Raw genomic sequence first — 23919 nt, 5'->3', positions numbered from 1 at the left:
GTCCCTTCAGTCAGGAAAGTCAGCGTCCACACCCACCCCTGAAGGTTGCATGGAGACTTCTCTGGGCCCCATCTGGACTTCAAATGGAGGGTGCCAGGGCAACAAGGCTGCCCAGATGACACAAAGCCTTGGCATTCCTACAGCCTTTTCAATAGTCAGGGAACCAAAGAGGAGAGCCTCCAGGTGCTGGCTCCATGGGATCATTTGACTCACTGGGATACAAACACGGGGTGATTTACTACCTGCCAGGGTGGATGTGGTCACTTTGGCTAGTACCTTCCCCATCTCTGCCAGGGTCTGGCAGGAACAATTTTTCCATTTTTAAACAGGAACAAACAGAAATGATAAGACATTTTCCAATGAAGGGGGGGGGGGTCCTGAAAATGATTAGCCTTGGAAAAATTGTCCCCAAAATAACAAGACAACTCATAATCCTTTATCTGGATGGGAAAGAGGGATGGCCCTCACTGGCCAGCGCTAGGCTCCACTCAGTCGCTCCCCACCACACACTGGCATTGCTGGTATACCACTACAGGGAGAGCTGCAATTCACCAAGGAAAGGAGAAATAGACTGTTTGGAAGCAGACTTTCCTTGTTTGTTTGAATAAACGTCTTTTCTAGTGCTCCTAACTGGGGCCCAGGGTGGAGGAAGAGGGTGACCAGGCTGGGCACCTGGTGAGGACCTGGGGGATCATGGGGCTGGGTAGAGAGGGCTTCCATTGCAGAGCTCTTGGAGAGAACAGAGAGCAGCAGGTATTTGCTTCCCCCACACACTGAGCTCTTCTCATTCCCCACTGCGGTGCAGAATAAATCAGCATCAAGATCAGAGGCATCTCTTCAAGAGTTCCCAGGCAGCTGAGAGCTGGCGTGGGAGGTGCTGCTCACCTGCTGACAAGGGACCGTGCTCATTTGTATGTGGTCCCCGCTTATGGAATGGGCCGTGGCCAACACTGAGCGTGCCCTACTTCTCAGAAGCTCAAAATGGGTCCCCGGGGGCTTGAACAATGACTTGGAGGGAGACTGGAAAATTAGAATAAATTAATGCATCCACTATCACTCCCGTGGCTGTCCTGCTCACTATGCCACGTACAGCCTAGAGATTCAGGAAAGGTAATGGCTCTTTTGTGCTCTAACCTGGATGGTCATACCCAGAGGTGACCTGCTATGGGCACTGGCTTATCCAGGCCAACTGCTCTATAACCCTGTGCCAGGCAACTCTTGCTCTCTGACTGCACATGTTGCTAAAAGCAAGCCTCCTCTTTCCTAAAGAACATGGAAATGACAAGTCTATAGGGAGACCTCATGCCTGTCCCCTCTGGGATCTGGGGGAATCTCTTCCTCTCCATGTGACTTTCATTGTTGCCATGTCTGGGAGAAGGGCAGGTACTGAGGTGAGGTACTTGTGCTGGGTCAGGACCATGTCTATCCCTGAGGGCAGACAAGAGGCTGGCATGACTGCCTCTGTATGGCAGGTCCTGGTTGCACAGATCTCCAGGATGTGTCGGAGCTAGATTCTAGATGCTGTTTCTTCTGCTCCAAACTGTGTGCTCCCAGCCACCAGTCTTTATGGCCCCGGTCCAGGTAGTTCTGCAGTTCCTCCCTTGGCTTCTTGAAGCCACCTCTACTCAAGACAGGTGTGCTGTCTGCTCTGCACCATGCATCTCCTGTACACGCTCCTGAGCTGGAGCCCTGCGTGCTATTCTCTGCCACAGCCACTATCTCGTCTCTCTGCTGCCCTCCTTCAGAACAATCCCCATCTGGCTCATGAGTGCAAGCGATGTGCCAGCTAAAATGGCTCTCTGCAAGAAAAAGCCCAGAATGGTGGCACTTGCCATTTCCCACCGTGTAAGTACTCCCACCAAGACTGACTTCATGCCACCCATGTGAGCTTGCTGCAGTGGCTTGGAGTTAGTTAGTTTGTTGGGCCCAGTGTATACAGTGGGAGCCTCCTCATTGGCAGCAGGTGCAAGAGGCCCCAGCACTGGGTAAGCGGGACCAGTCCCCTTCCAAATGCAGTTGAAACTGCTGGTGTTTCTCCAGGTGACACTAGAGCTATCAGATGCCAATATTAGTTTCCAAACCATGCTGCCCTCTTGAGGGTTGAGAGGAGCAACACAAAAACCCAATTTTCTTCAGCACTAAGAATACAGAGGGGCACAGGATGCAGTTTGTCTAGCATGGAGCAGCTCCTGTAGGGGGCCCCAGGCTCTATGGTTATCTCCCCAGGAATGTATCACCCTGGAAACATGGCTAGCTTGCTCTTCTATGCAGCTTCCAGCTGGTTGCCAGCAACATGACCTTCTGAGCCTGACTTCCCCATAGCTATTTCTTAGCAGAGGGCTGTGTCCCTGCTATGCTTGCTGGTGGGCAGCAGGCATCTGAGTGAGGGAGCTGTGACTGGAGGGGGTTGCTGCCAGCAGGAAGCTGGTGACTGTAGCTGGCTCTTCAATCAAAGGCAGAAGTGTATTTGCCACCTTTGTATACAACACAATCGGCAGGTATAGAATTTAACAGCTTGTGGGAGTTCTAATTAGAGAGCCAATTATAACTCAATTGACCTGCCTTGCTTTGAAAGGCCAGGAAACATGCATGTTGCCCTTAGGAAGGGGCCAATTTTGCTTCTAGTTTGTTCTGGAAGGTCTCTGCAGGGACCTTTCGCTTGAGCTTTGGTTCCAGCCCCATGTACCTGTCTAGATCTGGCAGCCTAGTGCAGAGGATGAGAGAGAACCTGCAGGGCCCTGGGCTCCTGCAGGGAGGGGCCGAGTTTCTTATGAAGAAAGACACCGCATCCAGTGTCACTGGCTCCCCTATGCTAGGCTAGCAGCTTCTGCTGCATTTAGAAGGACACTGGTCAGAATTTCAATTATGGATCTTACCAAGAGCCAATTCTTAGCCAGACAGGATCTCCGACCACTGTGTATGTGTGCACGTGTATACACACACACACACACACACACACACGCACGCGCACGCACGCACGCACGCACGCACGCACACACGTGTATGTGCGCATGTGTGCACCATGCCCCGAGATTTCCCTCACAAAATCACTGTTGTTACTAGCTTGGGGTCACTTACTTGTCCCTGGGGTACAGGCACCTGACAGACATGAAAAGGGAACACTTATTCTTCTGAGAATCCAGGGATAACATTCATTGTTAGACACGGCTGTAGTCCTTCAGGCTCTCACGTGTGAGCGCACCTCACTTCCACCATGGTGATCACCATCATCCCCATGGGCAGAAGAAGAATCGGAGGCCCAGAGAAGTCAGGCAACTTGCTCAGGGGCACCAGCTCCTCTGCGTGGAAGCCATGCTCTAATTTGAGCTGTGTTTGCTCCTGATGCTTAGCCGAGAGGCTTTGCTGTCTGAGCTCCTTCTGCACAGGGCAGGCAGTGGGGCTGCCTGAATGCCTGCATGGACAGCAGAGAGGACTGCGGGCACAAGGACTTGGGATCTGGGGAGCTATGCCCACATTCCTTCTACAGGGACTAGCAGTAGAGTCTGCATAACTGATCAGAGCCTAAATGTCCCAAGTGTTATTTCTCCCCTGTCCCTTAAGTGTTGGCATTCCATGGATTGTGCCCTAGGCCTCTTTCCTGCTTCCTCTCTAGGATTTATGCCTTAGCTTCAGCTACCACCTATTGCCTGCTGCCAACCCCAAGGTCACTGTTCCAGCCTAGCTATGTGTGACTTGTCAGGATTGCAGGCAGCTCTTCCTGGGGCAGGTGCCTGATGCCAGCAGAGCACCCTCCAGTCCCCTCACCGAGCCACCCCAGGCTGCCCTGCCCAGCACTTCTCATCCTGAACTGCCCTTAGGGATTTTGAGTGTTCAAGTACCCCGCCCTCCACAGCCTCCAAAGTATGGTCTCTCTATAACGCAAATATACGCATATCGGCTTGGCTGCTGAAATGTTATCTTGTACAATTTCAAACCTTCAGAAAGCAAAAGGGCTAATACAACGCACCAAGAGCCAAAGTTAACAGTTAAAACCTTTTCCTTAAGCACATGGGTCCTGAGGATTGAATTCAGGCTCGGCACCCTCCGAACCATCTTGCTGGTGCTGCTGACTTCCCCTCTATTGGCTTAACTCATCGGTCTGGGGGAAGGGTGAGAATTTATTATAGATGACAGGCATTGTGACATTTCACTCCTAAACATTCTCTAAAAATTAAGGACCTTTTCTTGTAACACTTGAGCACGTCAGACTCACAGTAAAACAGTCCCCTCAGAAGTGATACAGTCAGGACTCCTGACGCAGCCACCACTCCGCAGCCACCTCATTCCTGCCTGGTCACAGCTAAGAATAATAAGCTACGATGGGATTCTAAGTCTTCCCATAGTACGCAATGAGTTCAGCTCATTGGTAAGGGTAAGGTCTGGAGGCACACACCTGCCATTTGTCCATTTTTGAACTCCCATCTGTTATTCTAGGAGACCTTCCCATGAGAGAGGCCTTCCCCAAAGCTTCAGGTCTAAAAGTTTTAAGTCTCCTTTGCAAGTCTAGAAAACGAGGGGAGCTGACATGGTCCTAAGAGCGCCCATGTTACTCGATGGGGAGTTTAGAGTCAGCTCCAATATTGGGAAAGGAAATATGCACAAGATGGTTTGGGACCAGTGGTCCAGTAAGCCCCAAGGGGCACTTCCTCATGGTCGCAGCCAAACCCTCAACCTGTGTTCAAAGGCAGGCAGTGGGCTGGGGAGGGCTGCAGACTGAGAGCATTAGGACTGAGATCCAGGGCCTGGGAATATGGATCCGAGCTGGCATCAGTTCATGAAGACACAGATCAACCCAGGTAAGGAACTCCACGTCTGGCCCAAGCTGGAAGGCCTTCTGTGTGTGGTGGGAAGGCGAGGAGCCCCACTGGCACATTGTACAGGAACAGTGAGGCAGAATCTCTAAGAATAAATGTCAAGAGTAGGATACGTCAACTTTAAAAAAAAAAAAATCAGTCATAGTTAGTACTGAGACTGCACTTGGCTGTCAGTACCTGGTCACCTAAGACTCCAGAGCAAAGATGAGAAAAGCACAGCTTTGAGAGCTCCCTTTGGCTGAAGTGAGGAAAGAATGATACAAGGCTCCACACAGCCTGCATTTCGGAGCCTGTCCTGCCCCAGGTTGCTTCTGTGTCCGTGTCTCTCCTTGGGGAGACCTGGGTCACCTGATGCCACTTCTCCCTGGCCAGTATTGGGCCAACTGTTGCTGGGTTGGCAGGCCTCTCTCCCAAATGGAAACTGCCCATGGAGGAAGCCCTTGGCCCGAGGGATGCTTGGACTGGAGGGCGGGGGAGGGGCAGCAGGGCTATAACCAGACAGAAGCCAAGTGATGAAGAGCAGGCTCTCTATTCACAGGATACTCCTTTTGCTTCAAGGAGGACACAGATACCCAGCATCCAGAAACTGCTATAAACTAAAAATAATAAGAAGAATAAGAATTTAATAATCTTGAAGACACAGCTGATGTCACAGAAAGGGCCATTTACCTGGCTCTCCCCATCACTTCCGACTCTTGCTGCTCTACCCCTGTACTGACCATGCCTCCGGATGCCCATCTTGTGTGGGGATGGCTGCTTCTAGAGCTGCCACTGGCTCCCAAACCAGATTCGAAACCCTCCACCAGGAGAGCCCATTCACATAGCAACTCAAGGGCCCCGATGCCCTGGACATGGGCCATGGTTGCTCTCCTCCTCCGGAGGTGTCCTACTCACAGCCATGGACTCGGAGAGATTACCAGACCTGTAACCGACACCTCAGGATGACAGCGGTGCTCACCACTCATCCTGCACTGGACCTGTCCAGTAACACATGTGGGCATCCAGCCACGCCGTCTACCATGAGAAGATGGGGATGAACCTGCCCAGTAACCCATGTGGGCACTATGGCCGCACCGTCTACCATGAGAAGATGAACCTGCCTAGTAACCCATGTGGGCACTATGGCCGCACCGTCTACCATGAGAAGATGAACCTGCCTAGTAACCCATGTGGGCACTATGGCCGCACCGTCTACCATGAGAAGATGAACCTGTCTAGTAACTCATGTGGGCACTATGGCCGCACCGTCTACCATGAGAAGATGAACCTGTCTAGTAATTCATGTGGGCACTATGGCTGCACCATCCACCATGAGAAGATGAACCTGTCTAGTAATCCATGTGGGCACTATGGCTGCACCATCCACCATGAGAAGATAGGTTTACAAGTGACACACAGTTCAGTTGCTCAGCATTTGCATAGCACATTCAAGGTCCAAGGTTCAACACTAAAAACATCTAGTCCAAAAAAATCCAGCCCAACTCAACCCAAACCAAACCAAAACCCGCAAGTAAAAGAATCAAAATAAGACAAAAGGTAGCAGAGCTGGGAGCTGGCAGCCACTCCAATGCAATGTCATTGAGGCTGAATTCCTCCATTATGAGACCAATACGGTGTGCTACCCTTTTGTCCTGGTTTGCTCTAATTTACAGTGTGTCCAAGGCAGATCACTGGGGCTACTTTCCCCTCTAGCAAACAAGAAAGTCTCACTGCACTAAGTATTGTGAGAATGGGTATGCCATATAACCTTCCAAATTATACTGTGTAGCAAAAGTGAGATTTAGGGCTATGTAATATTTGTTGAAAAGGCCTTACGTTGTCAAAGCGGCTAAAATGCCATGTGGTTCATTGAAAAGAACGAAGATGCAACACAAGGCAAAGACGGCCCATTGGCTAGAATGTAGCACTCTCCGGCTCTGGACCATGGGCTTACACCCAACTGTACCAAGTGCAGAGATTAAGCAAAGACGACTGCAGACTTTTTAGGGACTCAGTACACAAGCACACAGACACATAGGTAGGGAGACATCTAAATAGCTCACAGGCCTTCAGAGAAAAAGTTGCTCTCCCTAATTTTCAAAGGAGTTTTCTAATTCTAAAAGAAGACAAAAGGCAATTAATAGATGAAAGCACCTTCATAGCTGACCTCGGGGTGGCTGTGCTGTGTCGGTCCTTCATGAGGAGAGAGCTGACACTGGGGAGAGACTGGCTTCTGGAGAAGGGGAGACTGGCTTCTGGAGGAGGGGAGACTGGCTTCTGGAGGAGGAGAGACTGGCTTCTGGAGGAGGGGAGACTGGCTTCTGGAGGAGGGGAGAGACTGGCTTCTGGAGGAGGGGAGAGACTGGCTTCTGGAGGAGGAGAGACTGGCTTCTGGAGGAGGAGAGACTGGCTTCTGGAGGAGGGGAGACTGGCTTCTGGAGGAGGAGAGACTGGCTTCTGGAGGAGGAGAGACTGGCTTCTGGAGGAGGGGAGAGTCTGGCTTCTGGAGGAGGAGACTGGCTTCTGGAGGAGGGGAGAGACTGGCTTCTGGAGGAGGGGAGAGACTGGCTTCTGGAGGAGGAGAGACTGGCTTCTGGAGGAGGAGAGACTGGCTTCTGGAAGAGGGGAGAGACTGGCTTCTGGAGGAGGGGAGAGACTGGCTTCTGGAGGAGGAGAGACTGGCTTCTGGAGGAGGGGAGACTGGCTTCTGGAGGAGGGGACTGGCTTCTGGAGGAGGAGACTGGCTTCTGGAGGAGGGGAGAGACTGGCTTCTGGAGGAGGGGAGAGACTGGCTTCTGGAGGAGGGGAGAGACTGGCTTCTGGAGGAGGGGAGAGACTGGCTTCTGGAGGAGGGGAGAGACTGGCTTCTGGAGGAGGGCCCTGGAGCTCCCTTCCAGCAGCATACTGTGCCAGGTCTGAGCCAGACCAATGGAAGGAGCAGACGCCTCCCCGGAGAGATGGAGGGTCAGAGGGTCATCCTGGGCTGACGGACCAGTGAGACCAAGGCGGGAGCGCAGGCCCAGGCCCTACAGTCCTAGCCTCTCTAACCCTTCTCTCTGTCCACCAGGGGCATGTTGGCGGGACAGACTTTGACTAATAAACCTTAAGACACAGCAACTTCCTCTAGCTCAGAGGGACAGACACCTTCAAAGATGGAAGGAGCAAAACCAAGTTTCAGGATGCCCACGTCAGCTTCTTCACCAAGAGAAGCTTCCTCTTACCTTCTCCTCAGCCCTCTTTCCCAGGCCCCCAGCTACCACAGCCTAATGGAAAAAGTGTTTTCATACAGTAAATAGGCCTGAAAGTTTGAAGTCAGTTTAAGAGACTCTGACATCAGGCCTCTGTTCAAAACTTGAGGAGAGATGTCATTATCTCTGTGCACAGTGTATGTGGACAGCTTTGTTTTGACAGAACACCTTAAACACTGTCCAAAGAGCTGAAGACACAGGTATAATGCAGACTGCATGTCCCAGCAAACACTGCATTTTGTACAGCCTGCCATCCACATAGGACAGCATGGAGTATTCCTAGCACCTTAGCCAGATCCTGCCTCTTTCTGGCCCTAACACGCTCTCTCTAGAGCACTTGTTGCCAGTCCGGAGCCTATGCTTTAGAGAACAGGAGAGCCAGGGTTTCTTCAGAGACAGCCTGTGTACAAGCCCTTCAGCCGGAAGGCACCTTAATCCAACTAAGAGGGTTCTTTGTCTCACAGACCATCCCCAGAAGACAACATGGTGTGCCACGCTCCAGACAGAAGCTAGTTATTACACACGCCTCTGACAGAGCCCTGAAGTGTCAGTGACCTGCAAGCAGCCGCAGGCAGCCGGGCTCACGAAGCGGTGGTCTCAGACTGTTATCACTACTTCTTCCGCTGCGGACCTTGAAGTCTAGCTGTTTTCCTAACCTCATTTTCCTCTTTGAATGACAATGGCTTCCTGTCTCTTTCTAGTCCCTGGCTATGTCTTGGAGCTTCCACGTTTACGGGTGGATCTCTTTATGCTTTCAGTTTGATGATCTCACATCAGCATCACCTCTGACAGCCTAGCTCTGCCCGAGCCTCATCTCCGAGGGCGGCTGGTCCTCCCTGTTTGCTGTTTCTGTCAGAGGTGAATGGTGGGGGCAGTGCTGATGAGAACGGATGAGGAAACTGATCAGCAGTCTTAGGGTAGGGACCCTGAAAGCGGGTGGTTCTAGGTCTTGGAGAAGCTGGAAATGGCCTGTTTCTTTCTACCTTGGCCAGAGGGAACGTGGGTCCCTGACCTGTTTTTTGCTTTTCTTCCTTTTTGTACAACCTAAACGAACTCCCCTACCTGGAAACTATGTGAGGGTGGAGCTGAGACTGACAGGCTCTGGACATCTCACTGGTGGACCGAGTGGACTGACCGGCTCACCTCCTCACGCCCCACCCTAGCTTCTTCCATAAGGCCCCAGACTACGCAGCTTTATAGTATCCATTCTCTAGGACCCACTCCTACCATAGGAAGCTCTGCCTTCTTGAGTTCCCAACTATACTCTTATGAAGCACCTTCCTGTCTGTGAATGGCACTGAGTTCCAGAGACAAAGGACCTGGAAGCCGCGAGCCCGGATTTGTTTTGGTGGCTGTTGATTTGTCCAGGACTCTAGAGCCCTGTTGTGCTCATCTGAGATGAGAGAAAGGCTGTGGCTCTCAGACCCCACATTTCCTCTGTCGGTGTCACCCCTGCCGGGCCCTGCTGTCATCCTCTATGCTCTGCCTCCCCCAGTTCCTGATCCTCCCCGTCCTTTGGGTATCTCAGCTCCCCACCCCCTGGCCAACCCCATGCTGTCTCCTCCCCCAGACCTCGGATGAGCCCCACTGCTCCTGCTTTATACCTTTTTCTCTACCTGTCAGGTTCAGCGGAGGCAGGCCCAGGCCTCCTGTTGACACTCACAGTCATGCTTGTTGCCCAGCAACACCTTCCCTTCCGGTCCTAATGACTTCCCTCCTCACAGTCCCCTGGCTGCCTTCCATCTTTGCTTCAGAAAGCCCTGGTCCTTCCTTACCTTTCCATCTTACACGTTGCCCTCAAAATCCCAGACTGACGTGATCAGAGGGCAGCCAGATGTCCCTATTTGTAGAATCTGTTCCTGTCCTGGTAATTGTGTCCTTGGATGCACCGGGTTTCTATGCCTGTCCTTGGCTGGCAAAGTCCAGCCCAGGCAGACAGTCTTCTCCCTGAGGCCACCATGGGCCACCATTGTGCACCTTCTCTTTTCCCTCCACTCAAAACACAGAGTGACTGCTTTGGGAAAAGCTGGCCCATGTGTCATTAATGCATGGCAGGTACTGGGAGCTAAAGGACTTTTAACATAGGCAGCAAACAAACGCAAATTTATACATTTATGCAGACTAACACGGAAAATACTCCTTTAGGTTTTCTGGGAAAAGTCGGATCCCTCTGAGAATTCCTCTATGGCTTTGCAATTCCTTGTCTCTTGAACTTATTGTTTGCTTAATCCCTGCCCACACTCAGCCCCTGCCTCCTGGTCTGGGCTAATTACTACCAGACAACACCTTTGTTTTTTTCCTTCCTTTTCACCGGATGCGCAGTGAAACAGAGGTGAAGGAGATTATCCACTTACTTTCATCAATACCATGTGGCTTGTCTTTGTTTTTTAACAATTCAAACACGCTTGCATTCTGCATAATGGGGCGATGTGCCACTCAGCCCTAGAAGTTAGGGAGGCACTCTTCTCAGTGCAAGCCAAGGCTCCTGTCTGTGCCCTGCAGGTCTCTGCAGCCTCTATCAGCTGCCAGTTTCCACCTGTGCCAGACAACATGGGTTCCTGTCTTCCGGACAACACCTGGAGACCACCCCTCCAGCTGTTCAGCTCTTCTTTCTGAGCACTGGGGCTGCCACAGACAAACTTCCTGTTCTTGGGTTTTCTCTGTGCCCATGGTCTGTCTCCCAATGGTTCCTTATCCTAAGGCCTTCTCAGTTGGTTTTATGATGGTTTCTGGTCCATGTTCTTCCACCCGTTACTCCTAACCTTCCTGGGCTCTGATGTGGCACTGTGTGGTGTGGCCTGGCCTCATGGCTGCTCTCACTCTCTTCTGGGTACTAGGAAACTCAGTGCTCATCATTGTTTCTGCCTCTTGCTGCCCCATAAACTTGGATCCCCATCTTCTCCCTAGACTTCTGCTCTCTGCTTTCAAGGAGTTAAGGGGCTCAGAGACAACTAGCATTGTTCCCGTGAGGCAGCAGACCTCCGTGAGCCAATAAAAGGGTTTGGCTCTCTTGTGTGCTTAGTTTTTCTTTTTAAAATTTGTTTGTTTGTTTTTTGAGACAGGGTTTCTCTGTATCTTTGGAGCCTGTCCTGGAACTAACTCTTGTAGACCAGGCTGGCCTCGAACTCATAGAGATCTGCCTGCCTCTGCCTCCTGAGTGCTGGGACTAAAGGTGTGCGCCACCACCGCCCGGCCCTGTGCCTAGTTAGTCTTTAAGAGCAACTCGTGCTAATGTTCTGAGGTACGAGGAGTGGAGTATCTGCCTCAAAGTCCCATGGGTAATGAGTAACAACACTGGGGATCTAGCCCAGGCCTGTCCAGAACCTTAGCCCTGGCCTTGCAATAACCTGTGAGCACCTTTTTGATCTCTGAGACATGGAAAAGTGGCTTTGCTTTAAGTAGCTGGGCAAGGTCGTGATGTTTCAGGGCTGTGGAACCTGTGGATTCCAAGGACTCTCGGCAGGTACTAGAGGACCTAGCACGCCAGAAGGGAGGTCTGTCCTCGGCTGTGACAGGGAGCTGGAAGAGCTCAGGCGAGGGAGCACTGTGTACAGGATCACCAGGAAGGAGTCCTGTAAGCTCTTTGGGAGTCCCTGAGCATAGACACTCTTCAAAGCTGCGGAGCAGGAGAAGTAGAACTGCCCCAAGTCTGCAAACCTCTGCTCTCAGCCTGCCTTCAGTCTGGGTGGTTTCCAAAGACACCAGGATACACAGAAAAGGGCCCTGACCACCCAGGTGGGTAGTGTCTCCAGGCCTGGTGAGGCTCAGAGGCCTGTCTCACTTCAGGGACATCTGGCTGGCCCTTCAGAAAGGAAAACACTTGTCAGGAGCTGGGGGCTTGAAAAGCTCGAAGGGGAAAACTGAAACCTCTCCTGGGGTGACTTTCCTATTGATCTTTTGTCTCAAGTGTTCCCCTTGGGGATGAACAGAAACACTTCTCTGAATAATTCATAGGCCCTGAGGTAGAAAGAAACATGCTACTTCTTTTTTTAATAAGGACTGGGCACTTTGTGTTTAATCCTTCTGCAACATCTTAACCAAAGCTGGAAGACCTGCAAAGCTCTTAATACATCCCTCTTTTAACAGTGAGACAAAAAAGAAAAGCCAGGTAATATCTTTAATCAAACAGACTAATGTTTGGATAATATGTGAAATTATTTATAAAGCTGCATTGAGTTACAGATTGCTCATAAAAGGAATCTGAAAAAAAGTGAGTGACTATAATTATTACAAGGCTGGATTTATTTTTGAAACTGAAAATGACTGCCTCTGGTTTCCTATTTAATGAACACCTACTAGGCACCAGGAACTCTGATGAGCTACTGAGTCGTTTTGTTTAGTTCTAGCACAAGCCTCCAGGGTAAACAGCAGCCCCAAATCACAGAAATGCCAAGGTTTCTGGAGACTGAGCAACAAATCCAGGTTCAGGTTCAGGTTCAGAACCAACCCTCAGGCGCAAGCTCCCTCATAAAAAGCATTTTCAATTCGTCAACATCGTCCTACCAGCAGTTCTAGCTCAGTCCGCTACACTGCTCTGCACTGGTAAACAACGGAGAGACCGCAGTGACGGCTTTGGGATCCTTCGGAGCACATTTTACTGATTAGTTGCAAAACTACAACCTCTCAGTTCTAGACACATAGACAGTCTAACACAACTTCTTGCAAAAGGACATGGAGGCACAGAGAGATTCTGGACCCTTCTTGGGCTTAAAGAGAGTGAGAGGCACCACTAGGACCAGATCTGTGTCCTGGGATTCTGTGCCCGGTACCCTATCTTACACATGCTGTCTGATGATAGCCATGAGATCCCCAGAGCCAAATATGTGAAGACACCAACCTCACCTTTCCTGCAAGGCAGTCCTCTTTCCTGTGGACTATTCAATGAGAGAGGCCCTCTGCTAAGAACCAAATGATCTCAGAGCTTGAGCTTGACATACTGGTCCAGAGGAGACCCCGTGGCTTTCCACCCAGCTTAGAACATAGCACAGAGCCTTGTGTTCAGTCAGAATCTCACAGAAAGGAGACACGGATGGGCTGTGTGGTTGGGGAGGACATCCCATACACACCCCTGATGGCCACAACCTTGTGGAATGACACCAAGATGGCAAGGGGCCCACTCGAAGGCCTCTCAAAGATGGCCTATCCCCAAGGGTGGAGGGTAGCAGGGCAATGTGTTCCTTTCCTGTCTTAGGTAACCAGAGGAAGGGCATATGGATTTCTGAAATTGCCACAGGTACACACAAGGTGGCAACTGGCCAAACATCTCTCCTCTATAAAATGGGCTGCACCCCACTAGCCAGTGTCCTGGAGATAAGCTGGATCCTCCAGCTCCCTCAGAGTAAGAGGCCTTTGAAATCTCTAGTATGGACACTCCCTTAAGACAGCTGCTGCAAGCAGTGCAGAGGCCCAGATGGCAATGATGGTGACCAACACTGAGATTGTTTTTATCAAACTTAGAGCTACAGTGTGATCTGGATTGCTGACCTGATTGCCCCACTGCACCTAGCAGGACCTTAGTAGGACAGTTGAGGCTGGGCACCATCATCTCCAAAGGAAACACAGGAACTGACTGCTTTGTGCCATGTGATGGTTCAACAGGTTAACTGTATTTGGCCTTGGGAACTGATGCACATGGGGATGGAGCCCCAATCCAGGCAATGGGAATCCCGGCCTGGGTCTCAGACTCACCAGTCGCTGCATGCTCTTCACATGGGTGGGGCTGATGGATAAGGCTTCTTCATACCACCGCCGGGCCTCATCGAAGTTTCCTCGAAGCTCCGCAACCTGGCCCCGCATGTATAGCACATTGTGGGACATTGGGAAGAGGTTGGCAGCTTCTTGGGTACAGGCTGTGGCTTCAGCAGGCTTTCCAATGCCAATGTAGACTTCAGCTGTGGGTGAAGAGCAGACAACAGATGCTGTCCCAAATCACTGCCCTCAGAGACCCTGTGGCAGCTGGTATTCTGCTTGGGCACTTTCACATTCCAGGAGTCTGGCAGGGCCCAGAGCCAGCTGTCCCCTACCCCACTGGACATGGCTACAGGCCAACAGTCTTTTGTGCCCAAGTCACTTGTGCTTTGGTCCTTGAAGGGCACACATATGCCACTACCAAACCAATGGCAGTGAGGTCCTCCTGGGCTCTGCCCCAACCTCTGAGGACAGTCGTCCCAGGGCCCTTCAGCATAAGGCAGAAGCTGCCCTTGGCTCTGCTCATGACAGAGAAAGAGAAGAAATGAATGCAAGGACAAGTGGACCAGAGGCACGGAGCCCCACACAGAGAGGTGGCTCTGCCCTGCAGAGCTTGCTTTTCTGAGGCTAAAAGCACGACAAAGGGCCTTCTGGGGGCTTGGTACATCCGGAAGGGGTATTCTTCATGAAACTCAAAGGAGAAGTCTATTAGAGACATCTATGAGAGATGACTTTGGATTAGGAGCTGGCAGATATCTATCTTTCAAGTCACCTGTGAGTGGTGGGCAGCCCTTGAGAGTACAGCACTGGCTATTCTCTGTCATTTGGGACAAATCAACAGGCAGACAGAGTTGGCTATAGAATCTATGATCCCTCCAAACTTTATTTTACCCCAAACTCCCTGGAGAGGGACACCATAGAGGGCAGGGATATGCTAGCCTGGGGTGCAAAGGTGCTGAGAGCATGCCTGTGTGTTCTCCGGAACTTTCTCTTTCATTCAGAATTCAAGTGGGTTTCCTGTTACCCTTCCAAGCCATCAGGGCCCGGGAGCCCTCATCATCCTCAGACCTCATTTTGCCAGTGTTTTGCTCTGTCTGGGGAGGGGCCGGCAGGTAGAAATTTTGTTATAGTATTGCCTCACCCTGAGCATTTCCAAGACAGATCCCAATGATGGGCCTGTAGTCCCCAAGCTGAGCGTAGCCAAAGCCCTGCTCTCATGGGATAGCCTAGCCACTGTCTTTGCTAGGTCCTTAGCCACACAGCTTCCATTTGTCTCTGAGCCTCTGCCGGGCTGTGCCAGTCTGCCAAGAGTGATTCCTTCCCTGGGCTCAGGGTGAGAGCAAGGCACACTCTTCACCTCACCGTGAAACACTTTACCCTTTCAGGCCACGACCCAGCTCTTCTGACTCAGGAGCTTTCCCAAGTGGAGTCACTCCTTTGGAGACCTTGACTCATCAGTGTGAGGAGCCAGAAGGCTGCAAGGCAGAGCCTCTTCCGCCACCACACCGATGATGTTATGTTCTTGCCACTCACCCACTCTGAACCCTAGGCTGGGTCTGAGCCTCCCACCCAACTCTCTCACTGTCTAAGAAATTTGTACCTCCACACAACTCCCATCTTTGGGATGCTGAAGGTCTTTATTGGGTTATCCAAATTGTCATTAGCATCTGTGCCCGCCATTTTGTACACCCCGGTCTTCTCATCCCACATGCCTCTCCAGCTTCCCTGTGCTGATTGTAGGGATTCTTATGCTGCAAGGCAGCTGCAGTCTCTCTGCCTCTCTTCCCGTCATCCCATCTGCACCCCGGCAGATAATCTGCAGTCCAACACTCCACTAACACCGGTCTTGTCTGGGCCGCCAGCAGCCCTCTCCCTGCAGGTCCACTGGATAATTTGTCTTTATTGTGCCACACAGCCTCCTTCAGAAGAGGTCTTCCTGGCCTGGGGAGCTGGTTCAGTGGGTCAACTTACTGCACAAGCATGACCCCAGTTCAGATCCTCAGGGCCCATGTAAAAAGCCAGGTATGGTTGTGCACATCCAAGCCCCAGCTGCGGGGCGGATTAGAGACAAGAAGGCTGCTGGGGCTTACTAGCTTGCCAGCCTAACACAAAAATGTGGATTTTAGGTTCGGTGAGGCTGTATCAAGAAAGCAGGGTAGACAGCTACAGGAAGATACCCAGAAGCCTCCTCTGGTCTCCACCCACCAGCACACACATGCATACACATAGCACACACAGGCATAGCCCTCCCTCTCACACACAGATGCACACACACTTGGATTGCACTAGTGATTAGTGTTTGCTGCATGTTGAGCATGTCACTGTGTGATCTAGGGTGACGGTTCTAAGTTCATCTGTTCAATGGGATGAGAAATAATTTGCCTGTGTCCTCCCATGAGCAAGAGGCAGGAGTAAGAATCATGTGTGCAGGGATCAAACATGTAAACACGCTCTCATAGAGCGACATGCCCAGTCCTTCCCTTCCTTTTGTTTTAGGGTCTCACTAAATCAGCAGGTTGATTGTGACAGGCCTGAATTTGCTTTTGTCAGTAATTTTGTTTCAGCCATGAGACAAATAACAATCCTACACTCTGAGCTTCCCTCCCTGGCTCCCACCCTTGCTGCCTTCTGTCCACTCCACACTTACTTGGAGGGAGCTTTTAGAACCCCATTCGTACCTTTGAGCTCTTCAGGGCTCCCAGGCTGGAGTTCGAAGATCTAATGTGGCTACTGGGAACAGCCTAATGTGCATGACCCGACCCTGACCACAGGCCTCGCTGCCTCCCTGTGGGTCCCATAAATGCATTTTCTTTAAGTTTCATGCCAAAGCCTTTCACTCTCGAAGCGTCTCTCAGAGCTCGTGCTCTAGCAGCTCTCTCGGGCTGTGCCATGCAGGGTGGTGCTGCACCTCTCTCCATTGTTCCTGACCAGTGCTAACCAAACTTCTGGTCTGCTCGAATGCACTCTATTGCTTCCTGCTTCTGGCTCTGGCAAGACCTTTTGTTCCCAGGGGTCACAGGAGCTGCACTGTTTGTTCTCAGCACTTGGCACATGGAAGTCGCTGGCTTCTGTAACTGTTGCTCTGCGTCTGCAGGCCTTTCCTAGGCAGGGCCTGAGTGTCTGTCTCCATGACCACTGTACTGCAGAGCCTGGCACACAACCAGACACTGACAACATTGCATGGAACCACTGAAGGTCTGAGCAGGGCTGTGGTTCTGAATTTATGCCTCACAACTTGTGAGCCTTGCAACCTGAGATGAGTGCCCTGGCAACTCTGCCTCAGTTACGGCAGGGATGAGACAAGTCACAGCACAGGGCTCTTGGCACAGTATCTGAACCATACCTTGTGCTTCCTAAGTGCCAGCTATACGGACGGTAAAGACTATTAACCCAAATCCCCACAGACGGAGAAGAGGCTGATGGGGCAGGGCTGATCCCCAGAGCTGTGTCCAAGACACCTTTGTGTGATGGCCCATTTACCACGTGTCTAGGACATCTTCATTTCCTCATGGTGGACGAACCACAGTTGCCTCTAGATTCTGCTGATGCAACCTCATGGTGGCTGAGAGAAGCTGAGGAGGGGAAGGGGTCAGGCTAAGGAAATTATGACAGTATCGCAGCTTCAAATTCCCAGCAGAAATCAGAAAATCTGATCTTGCACATCTAAGAATAGCTTCTGGTTTCGGCTGTGAGAGGTGCCAAAGTAAAAGCTATAATTATTAGTGAGTAACAAGCAGAAATTAACCACCTACCGCAGAGGCATTTTTAGCTGCCATCCCACTGTGGGTGCCCAGAAGCTGCCTGGCTTGGAAGGGGTCTGGCTGGGCTCTGAATTCCTAGAGCTGTCTGACTTTCCACGGACAGTGAGGCCTGCTGAGCCTGGGAGAGAAGGGCTCACTCAGCTCCAGCGGGTCTGTGCTGAGGGCCACCCTGCAGTCACCATTGTACTCTAGCTCTCCTGGCTTCTGTCCTGGAAGACTGTGCCATGCTCACAGCTCTCTAGTGGGCTTCCCTGCTGCAAGGCAGGAGGTGCCCCCTCCTGCCCTTCTCTGTGGGAGACTGGGTACTAATGATGCCATAAGATTCTTGGCACTTTTAGGAAAAAAGCAAAGCTAGGAAGCTGCTTTCTAACAATCATGGGGAGCTCAGAGGCTGCAAGCAAAGATGATTAAGTGTAATCCTCGGGGGTGGGGGCAAATGCAAAGAAAACAGAATGACTGGGGAGATGGCTCAAATGGCAAAGTGTTTGTCTTGTAAGCCTGAGTACCAGAGTTTAATCCTCAGAACTGCATGAAAAAGCCACACATGATCGCATGCTGGTAGCATCCCAGCACTGGCCGGCAGCGAAAGGGGGATTTCTGGAATTCCTTGGCCAGTTAGCCTAACTCAGGGAGTTCCAGGCTTGTGAGGGACCCTGCCTCAAACAAACAAACATAAAGGTAGACACTATATGTGGAATGATAGCCATGGTTGTCCTCCAGCTTCTATGTGCATGCACACATGTGCATCATGCGCACGCGCGCGCGCACACACACACACACACACACACACACACATACACACACACACGAACACAAGTGAATTTCCTCAACACAGAATAAGTGGTTTATGAGTGAAAAGGAGATGCTTGATATCTAAGAAGATAAGTAGGCAAAAGCCATAAGCAGCCAATGAAAACACAACCTTTCATGCATCCAACTGGCAAAGATCAGGGGTTTTGAAAATATATGGTATTGGCAAGGAGATAAGAAAAAACAGTCACATGCTGTTGATTGGAAAAGAAATTGGTACTGCTCTGTGGGAGGACTACATTTATCCAAATTAAAGAGTGTACACCATTTGACCTATCAGATCCACTCTTTGGAGTTGGCCTTAGAGACACAGAACAACACATATCACAATACTTACTGAAATGCTGTCTGCAATGGCAAAGTATGAGAAACAATGATGACGCTAATCCAGTGTCCCGCTGACATCATGATGCTCCCTACCATGGAACTATAACATGCAGCGGTAAGAAGTCTAAGTCAGAACTACATGGGCTGACACACAATGACCTCCTAGACACCGGAAGAGGACATAGGGTGAGGGCAACAGGGACAAAGCAGGTCCCAGAACTAGTACCAGTATCTGTAGCAGGTGACACAGGCACAGGGACAAGAGGCCCTTCCCACTTTACATCTTTCCCACCTGTTCAGTGTGCACTATGTAAGTATGTTACCTGAAATTACTTAGATTCGTGTCATTGGTCGAAACAACCAAAGAACACGCATGCACAGCCCAGGCTGTGTTGGAAGTTTGCAGTCCTGCAGTCAGGGCTTCCAAGACAAAAGAGGAGGTGGTGAGGGGAGGGAAGAGGAGGTGGTGAGGGGAGGGAGCATCTACCACCCAGGAAGAGAAGGGCCCTCTATAATCAAGCATCCCTCACTGCACGCTCCAGCTGCCTGTTCCTGGGGCTCATATGTCATGCTCACAGTTTCTTGCTGTCAGAAATACGGCCCGGAAACCCTGATATGCACGGCTAAAACCTGACACTGTCTCAGAGAGACCTTCCTCTCCTGAGAGACTCAAACTCAGGCAACCTTTACCACAGGCTCCCGTCACAAGGTCCCACCAGGAAAACTGGACAGCTAAGTACAGGCCCAAAAACACCACAGAAACAGCACAGCTTTGGAAGGCAGGCCCTGATTGGTTCTCTGAACCCTGCAGACTGTATGGGATCTAGAGCTGCTAGGGTTGATGATGGACACAAAACCCTGATGTCACCTGCTCTCCATAAACTGTCAGAGGGAGGCGATTCATCTTCCTTCTCGGAGCAGCCAAGCCCAGGCACACGGTGAGCCCCGCAGTTCAGGGGCCGCCCATTTCCTTCTACTGCCATTACTTCTCGGAGCAGCCAAGCCCAGGCACATGGTGAGCCCCGCAGTTCAGGGGCCGCCCATTTCCTTCTACTGCCATTACTTCTCGGAGCAGCCAAGCACAGGCACACGGTGAGCCCCGCAGTTCAGGGGCCGCCCATTTCCTTCTACTGCCATTCCTTTAAGGGTTGTGCAAACACGGACAGAGCTGCCAGTGCACAAATGCCCTCATGCACCACATGACACACTATGCTCACTGTATGTACACATGCACATCTGCCAGAGGCTGGAAGGCAAGATTAGCATCTGCTTTCCACAGTTCCATCCCAGTAACCTGCAAAATGCTAAAGTCACACCCATTAGCTAGTAACAATGTACTCTGAGCCACAGCAACAAAGCTGAAACATCACTCTGAATGCAGTCTGTTGTTGAGGTCACCACTATTCTAGAAAGAGCTATAACATTTCCTTCCCAGGAGTCATGGAGGGCCATGCAAACAGTGGGGTGGGATGGGATGTCAGGACTGTCTAGGTCAAACTTTCTGGCATTTTGTGGGGTCTGGTTTTAAGTGTTCTAAGAAGGGCCTGGTGAGATGGTTCAGTGGGCAAAAGAGCTTCCCACGCAAGCCTATGTGCTTTTTCAAAAACTAGACTTCAAGTACATGGAAAAGACAGCTCTGACCTGTGCCAGCCCTGCATGTCCAGCCAGGCTTCCTGGTCTGGTCAGAAAACAACACTCTGTTTAATGACCCCTCTATCTTCTGCGGTCACTGTCCATATAGGTGACTGAGCAAGATAGTATCAGACTCCTGTGCAGTGACTGGCTATTCTGGAGAAAGCTGGAAAGTGCCCCCCCCGCTGGGTCCTGGCTCTCAGAGGCAGCCTGTCTTGACCTCTTTGGGGAGTGGGTGGAGGAGAAGGAACAATCATACACACACACACACACACACACACACACACACGCACGCATGAATCAGCCTTCTTCTGTACTTAGAAGAATGTAATTTGCTAATTTACAGCGGGTGTTATGGGTTAATTAAGGATGCTGACACAGACAATGTGGATGGGCTGGCCCTGTGGCTGGGAAGCTAGGTAAATCAGCTACGCTTGCACACACGCACATCTGCTAATGGGGACACACAAGGCAGGACATCACACAACCGGCCCAGAGGATGACGGCATGAATAGATGTACAACTTGTGGTAATGAGCACCCTTCCTGGCGAGACTTGGCTCTGAGCACGTTCCCTGGCGGCAATGAGCCCAAGAAGGGTCCACCAGGGTCATGCAGATAAAGGGGTAAAACTCAAGAGAAAGGTTCCTTTTCGCAGAATAGAAATATGCATACACACTAACAGTCATCACTGTCTTGGGAGCTCGCTAGGTACGATGGGGTTGCAGCTGGGGGTTGCCTTGTGCAGCCAGCTACTGCCATATGAAACCAGGGCATACGGGATTATACTTCCTTGGGGATCAGATTCCAGAATAGGGGCTGCTGCTACTGTTCCTTCTATCTGCAGGCAACCAGGCCTGCCTTTGGAGGGAAGTGGGGACACCAAACATATTGCCCTGCCCTGGCTTCTTTAGAGGCATCTGTGCCAACAACACTTCCTATCCCATTGCTGGAGACTCAGAGAGTGGGCGGTGAGAGGCGCTAAAGCATTGTGTTCCTTGACCCTTGGAGATGGGTGCTATCCTAATCCTACCATGCAAATGAGTAAACAGAGGCAGAGAGGCAGGGTAGGGCTGGATTCTTCTCTATCACCTATGAAGACAGTATGAGGTGCAAAATACTGGACCTTCTATAGTGCAACAAACCCCCAACATGCAAATTCCTCAGGGGTCCTCAGTCCAATTTTCTACTGAATGCCTACTCTGGGTCAACTGTAGTCACCGAGGAAGGATAAGGAGATGCATGGTAGCTCATGGCCCCTGTACAGATACAATATCAGTTTGGTGCTTGGTCACAAAAGCTTTAAGTTCTCCTAAAGGCTGGGGGTTTCTGGGCTAAACAGCTGACTGTGCCTGCAGAATCCAGCAGTCTTAGGATCAGCAGCAGGTTGTGAGAAAGGATGGGTAGATGAAGAGGCCCATCGGGCCAAGGGCTAAGTAAGAGCAGTACCTGCATGGAGCCAGATCTGTGCCAGCGTCATCCAGGGATGCAGCGGGCCCTGCTTGGGGGCACTGCTCTGCAGAGATGAGGCCACTTCTGACAGTGCTTGCTCCACTCTTGATGCTGCTACGGATGTGGCGTGGACAGAGCCTGTGGGAGGTTTCAAGACTATGTTAGGTGTTAAAGGGGTGGACCACAAACTATATACCTCACCAATGACCCCCTCCCAAACACAGACACGAGTATGAACATACACACACCCTTTCCCCAGGATGCAAGTTACTGTTCTTAAAGAAATGGGGGGAACCATGACGGCCTAGTACCTTAGCTTCCCCCTCTGTCTAGCTGAGCCTTTAGTCCACACACAGGGCACATGCTATGCTAAGCACTCCCCAGGAGCTCAGTCGGGCATGTGAGTGCTGGGACAGGAGGGGAGTGCAGATTGACACACAACAGGGACCCAAGATCAACAAACAGCATCAGGAATGGAGTACAACAGCATGACACAAAGCCTCGTTCTTAGGGCCTAAACCAGCAGCGGGGAAAGGCCATGCTTGATTCCTGGTACAGCATCTGGAGTAGACGGTTGGCCATTCTCAGACAACCCAACTTCCTTCAAGAGATGGGCAACATCATGGATGGAGAATCAAACTCTATGACTTGACTAAACACCGGAGAGAGTACACGCTTGCTTTGTACACAGCATTGCCTGTCGTTAAGGCTGACACTGGAGTAGAGGAGGATGGCCCGGATGCTCGGGCTTCGAACACACACCTATTTCCTAAAACTTGCTTTCCTGAAAGGCCATTGGGCACATGTGCCAGGCAAAGATATAGGTATGGTGCATGAGCCAAAAATGGAATGGGGGCCTGATGACTAGAGCCCACAGCCTTAACAGGAGCTTGTGTCCCACATCTTCCCAACACTCAGTCGTAGAGGCATGGCTCAGAACAGAGAGGAAGGTTCTGTTATTTCAATTTAGAACCACTCATATATATATATATATATATATATATATATATATATATATACACAACATTATTAATTTATCGCTTATCAGGAAGTTTAGCATGGAGACAAATATCGCAACATTGTCAGTGGTAACAACTATGAATTCAACATTTACAACAGTGAGAAACCATGTAAAAATAAATGCTCAAGATAGAAAACAATCAAGTTCACCATATACTGGGTAATACAAAATTGTGAATATAAAAATATCTCAGTTTTGCTTTGGGATGTGCTATTACTTATTCACATTATTATTATTATTATCATTATTATTGTTATTATTAATGGATTACTTCAGAGGCTTGGTAAGCTAGCATGGTGTTTCATGCCTCTAATCCCAGCACTCAAGAAGCTGAGACAGTACTGTGAGTTTAAGTCTAGCCTAGGCTAAGCAGTAAGATGATCTCAAAAACCAAAAAGGAGACAAAAAGGAGACATCACAGCAACAATTGGCCACCCATATTATTTCACCGCTTCAACGAGGAAGAAAGATGGATTCTTCTAAGTGCGTTCAGAGTTTTGATGGGGGTTTGGTGGACAGAATCCAAAAATCTATGGAAGGAAAGCCATTCTACCACCCATGGATAAACCCTGACCAGACAGGCTCTGGACAGTTCTGGAGGGGACACCAGCCCCAGGAGCCCTCAAGGTTCTCCAGAGAAAGCTGCTGCCCAAGAGGAGGGAAACTGTTGACATGACAGTACTTCACAGGGGAACCCGTGAAGCCCAGCCAAGGATCTACGCTGCTTTACACAAAATATGTCTAGGGCCATTCTTTTTAATATAAATAGCAGAACAGTTCAGTTGCCACAGATAATTTTGTTTGCATTTTGCTGTAACTTTTATGTGTGTGTACATGTTCATGTGTGTGCTGGTGCATATTCACATGTGTAAGTGAGTGTGCAATGCCAGCGAACACCTTGTGTTTTCAGTCAGAGTCTCTCACTGGCTTGGAGGTCTCTGGAAGAGGTTCTCAGAGCCCCTTCAGAGGCTAGAAAATCATGAAGCCCCAAAGAGATTTACTGGGCTTTGTCTACTGATACTGCACACTAGGAACTAAAACATGCTCAACATGTTCACTTATTTAATTATTTAAAGATAATAATGCACTATGGCTATAGAAAAACGGTACAAACTTTGTCCCACAATCTACAGATCCCTTGCTAAAGATCTGTGGCTTTTGGAGGAGCTAATGTTGATTTAGGGATAT

At 50.5% G+C, this 23919-nt stretch overlaps 1 protein-coding gene across 3 annotated transcripts in view; it reads right to left on the bottom strand.

The window, feature by feature from the left end:
• Ttc7b (tetratricopeptide repeat domain 7B) overlaps positions 1–23919 on the bottom strand; it is a 217301-nt gene that overhangs the window by 13130 nt on the left and 180252 nt on the right. For all 3 annotated transcript variants that reach the window (XM_038336771.1, XM_038336772.1, XM_038336773.1), the window contains 2 exons: positions 21708–21848; positions 13730–13932 (listed from right to left, as the gene is read on the bottom strand). In XM_038336771.1, coding sequence (XP_038192699.1) covers positions 13730–13932; positions 21708–21848 — 344 coding nt within the window. The remainder of the gene's footprint in view (positions 1–13729; positions 13933–21707; positions 21849–23919) is intronic.

Source organism: Arvicola amphibius, chromosome 7 (genome assembly GCF_903992535.2).
Source record: "Arvicola amphibius chromosome 7, mArvAmp1.2, whole genome shotgun sequence".
In the NCBI taxonomy this organism is placed as follows: Eukaryota; Metazoa; Chordata; class Mammalia; order Rodentia; family Cricetidae; genus Arvicola; species Arvicola amphibius.
Note: the sequence above shows the minus strand (reverse complement) of the source record. Positions and strands in the feature narration are given on the sequence as shown.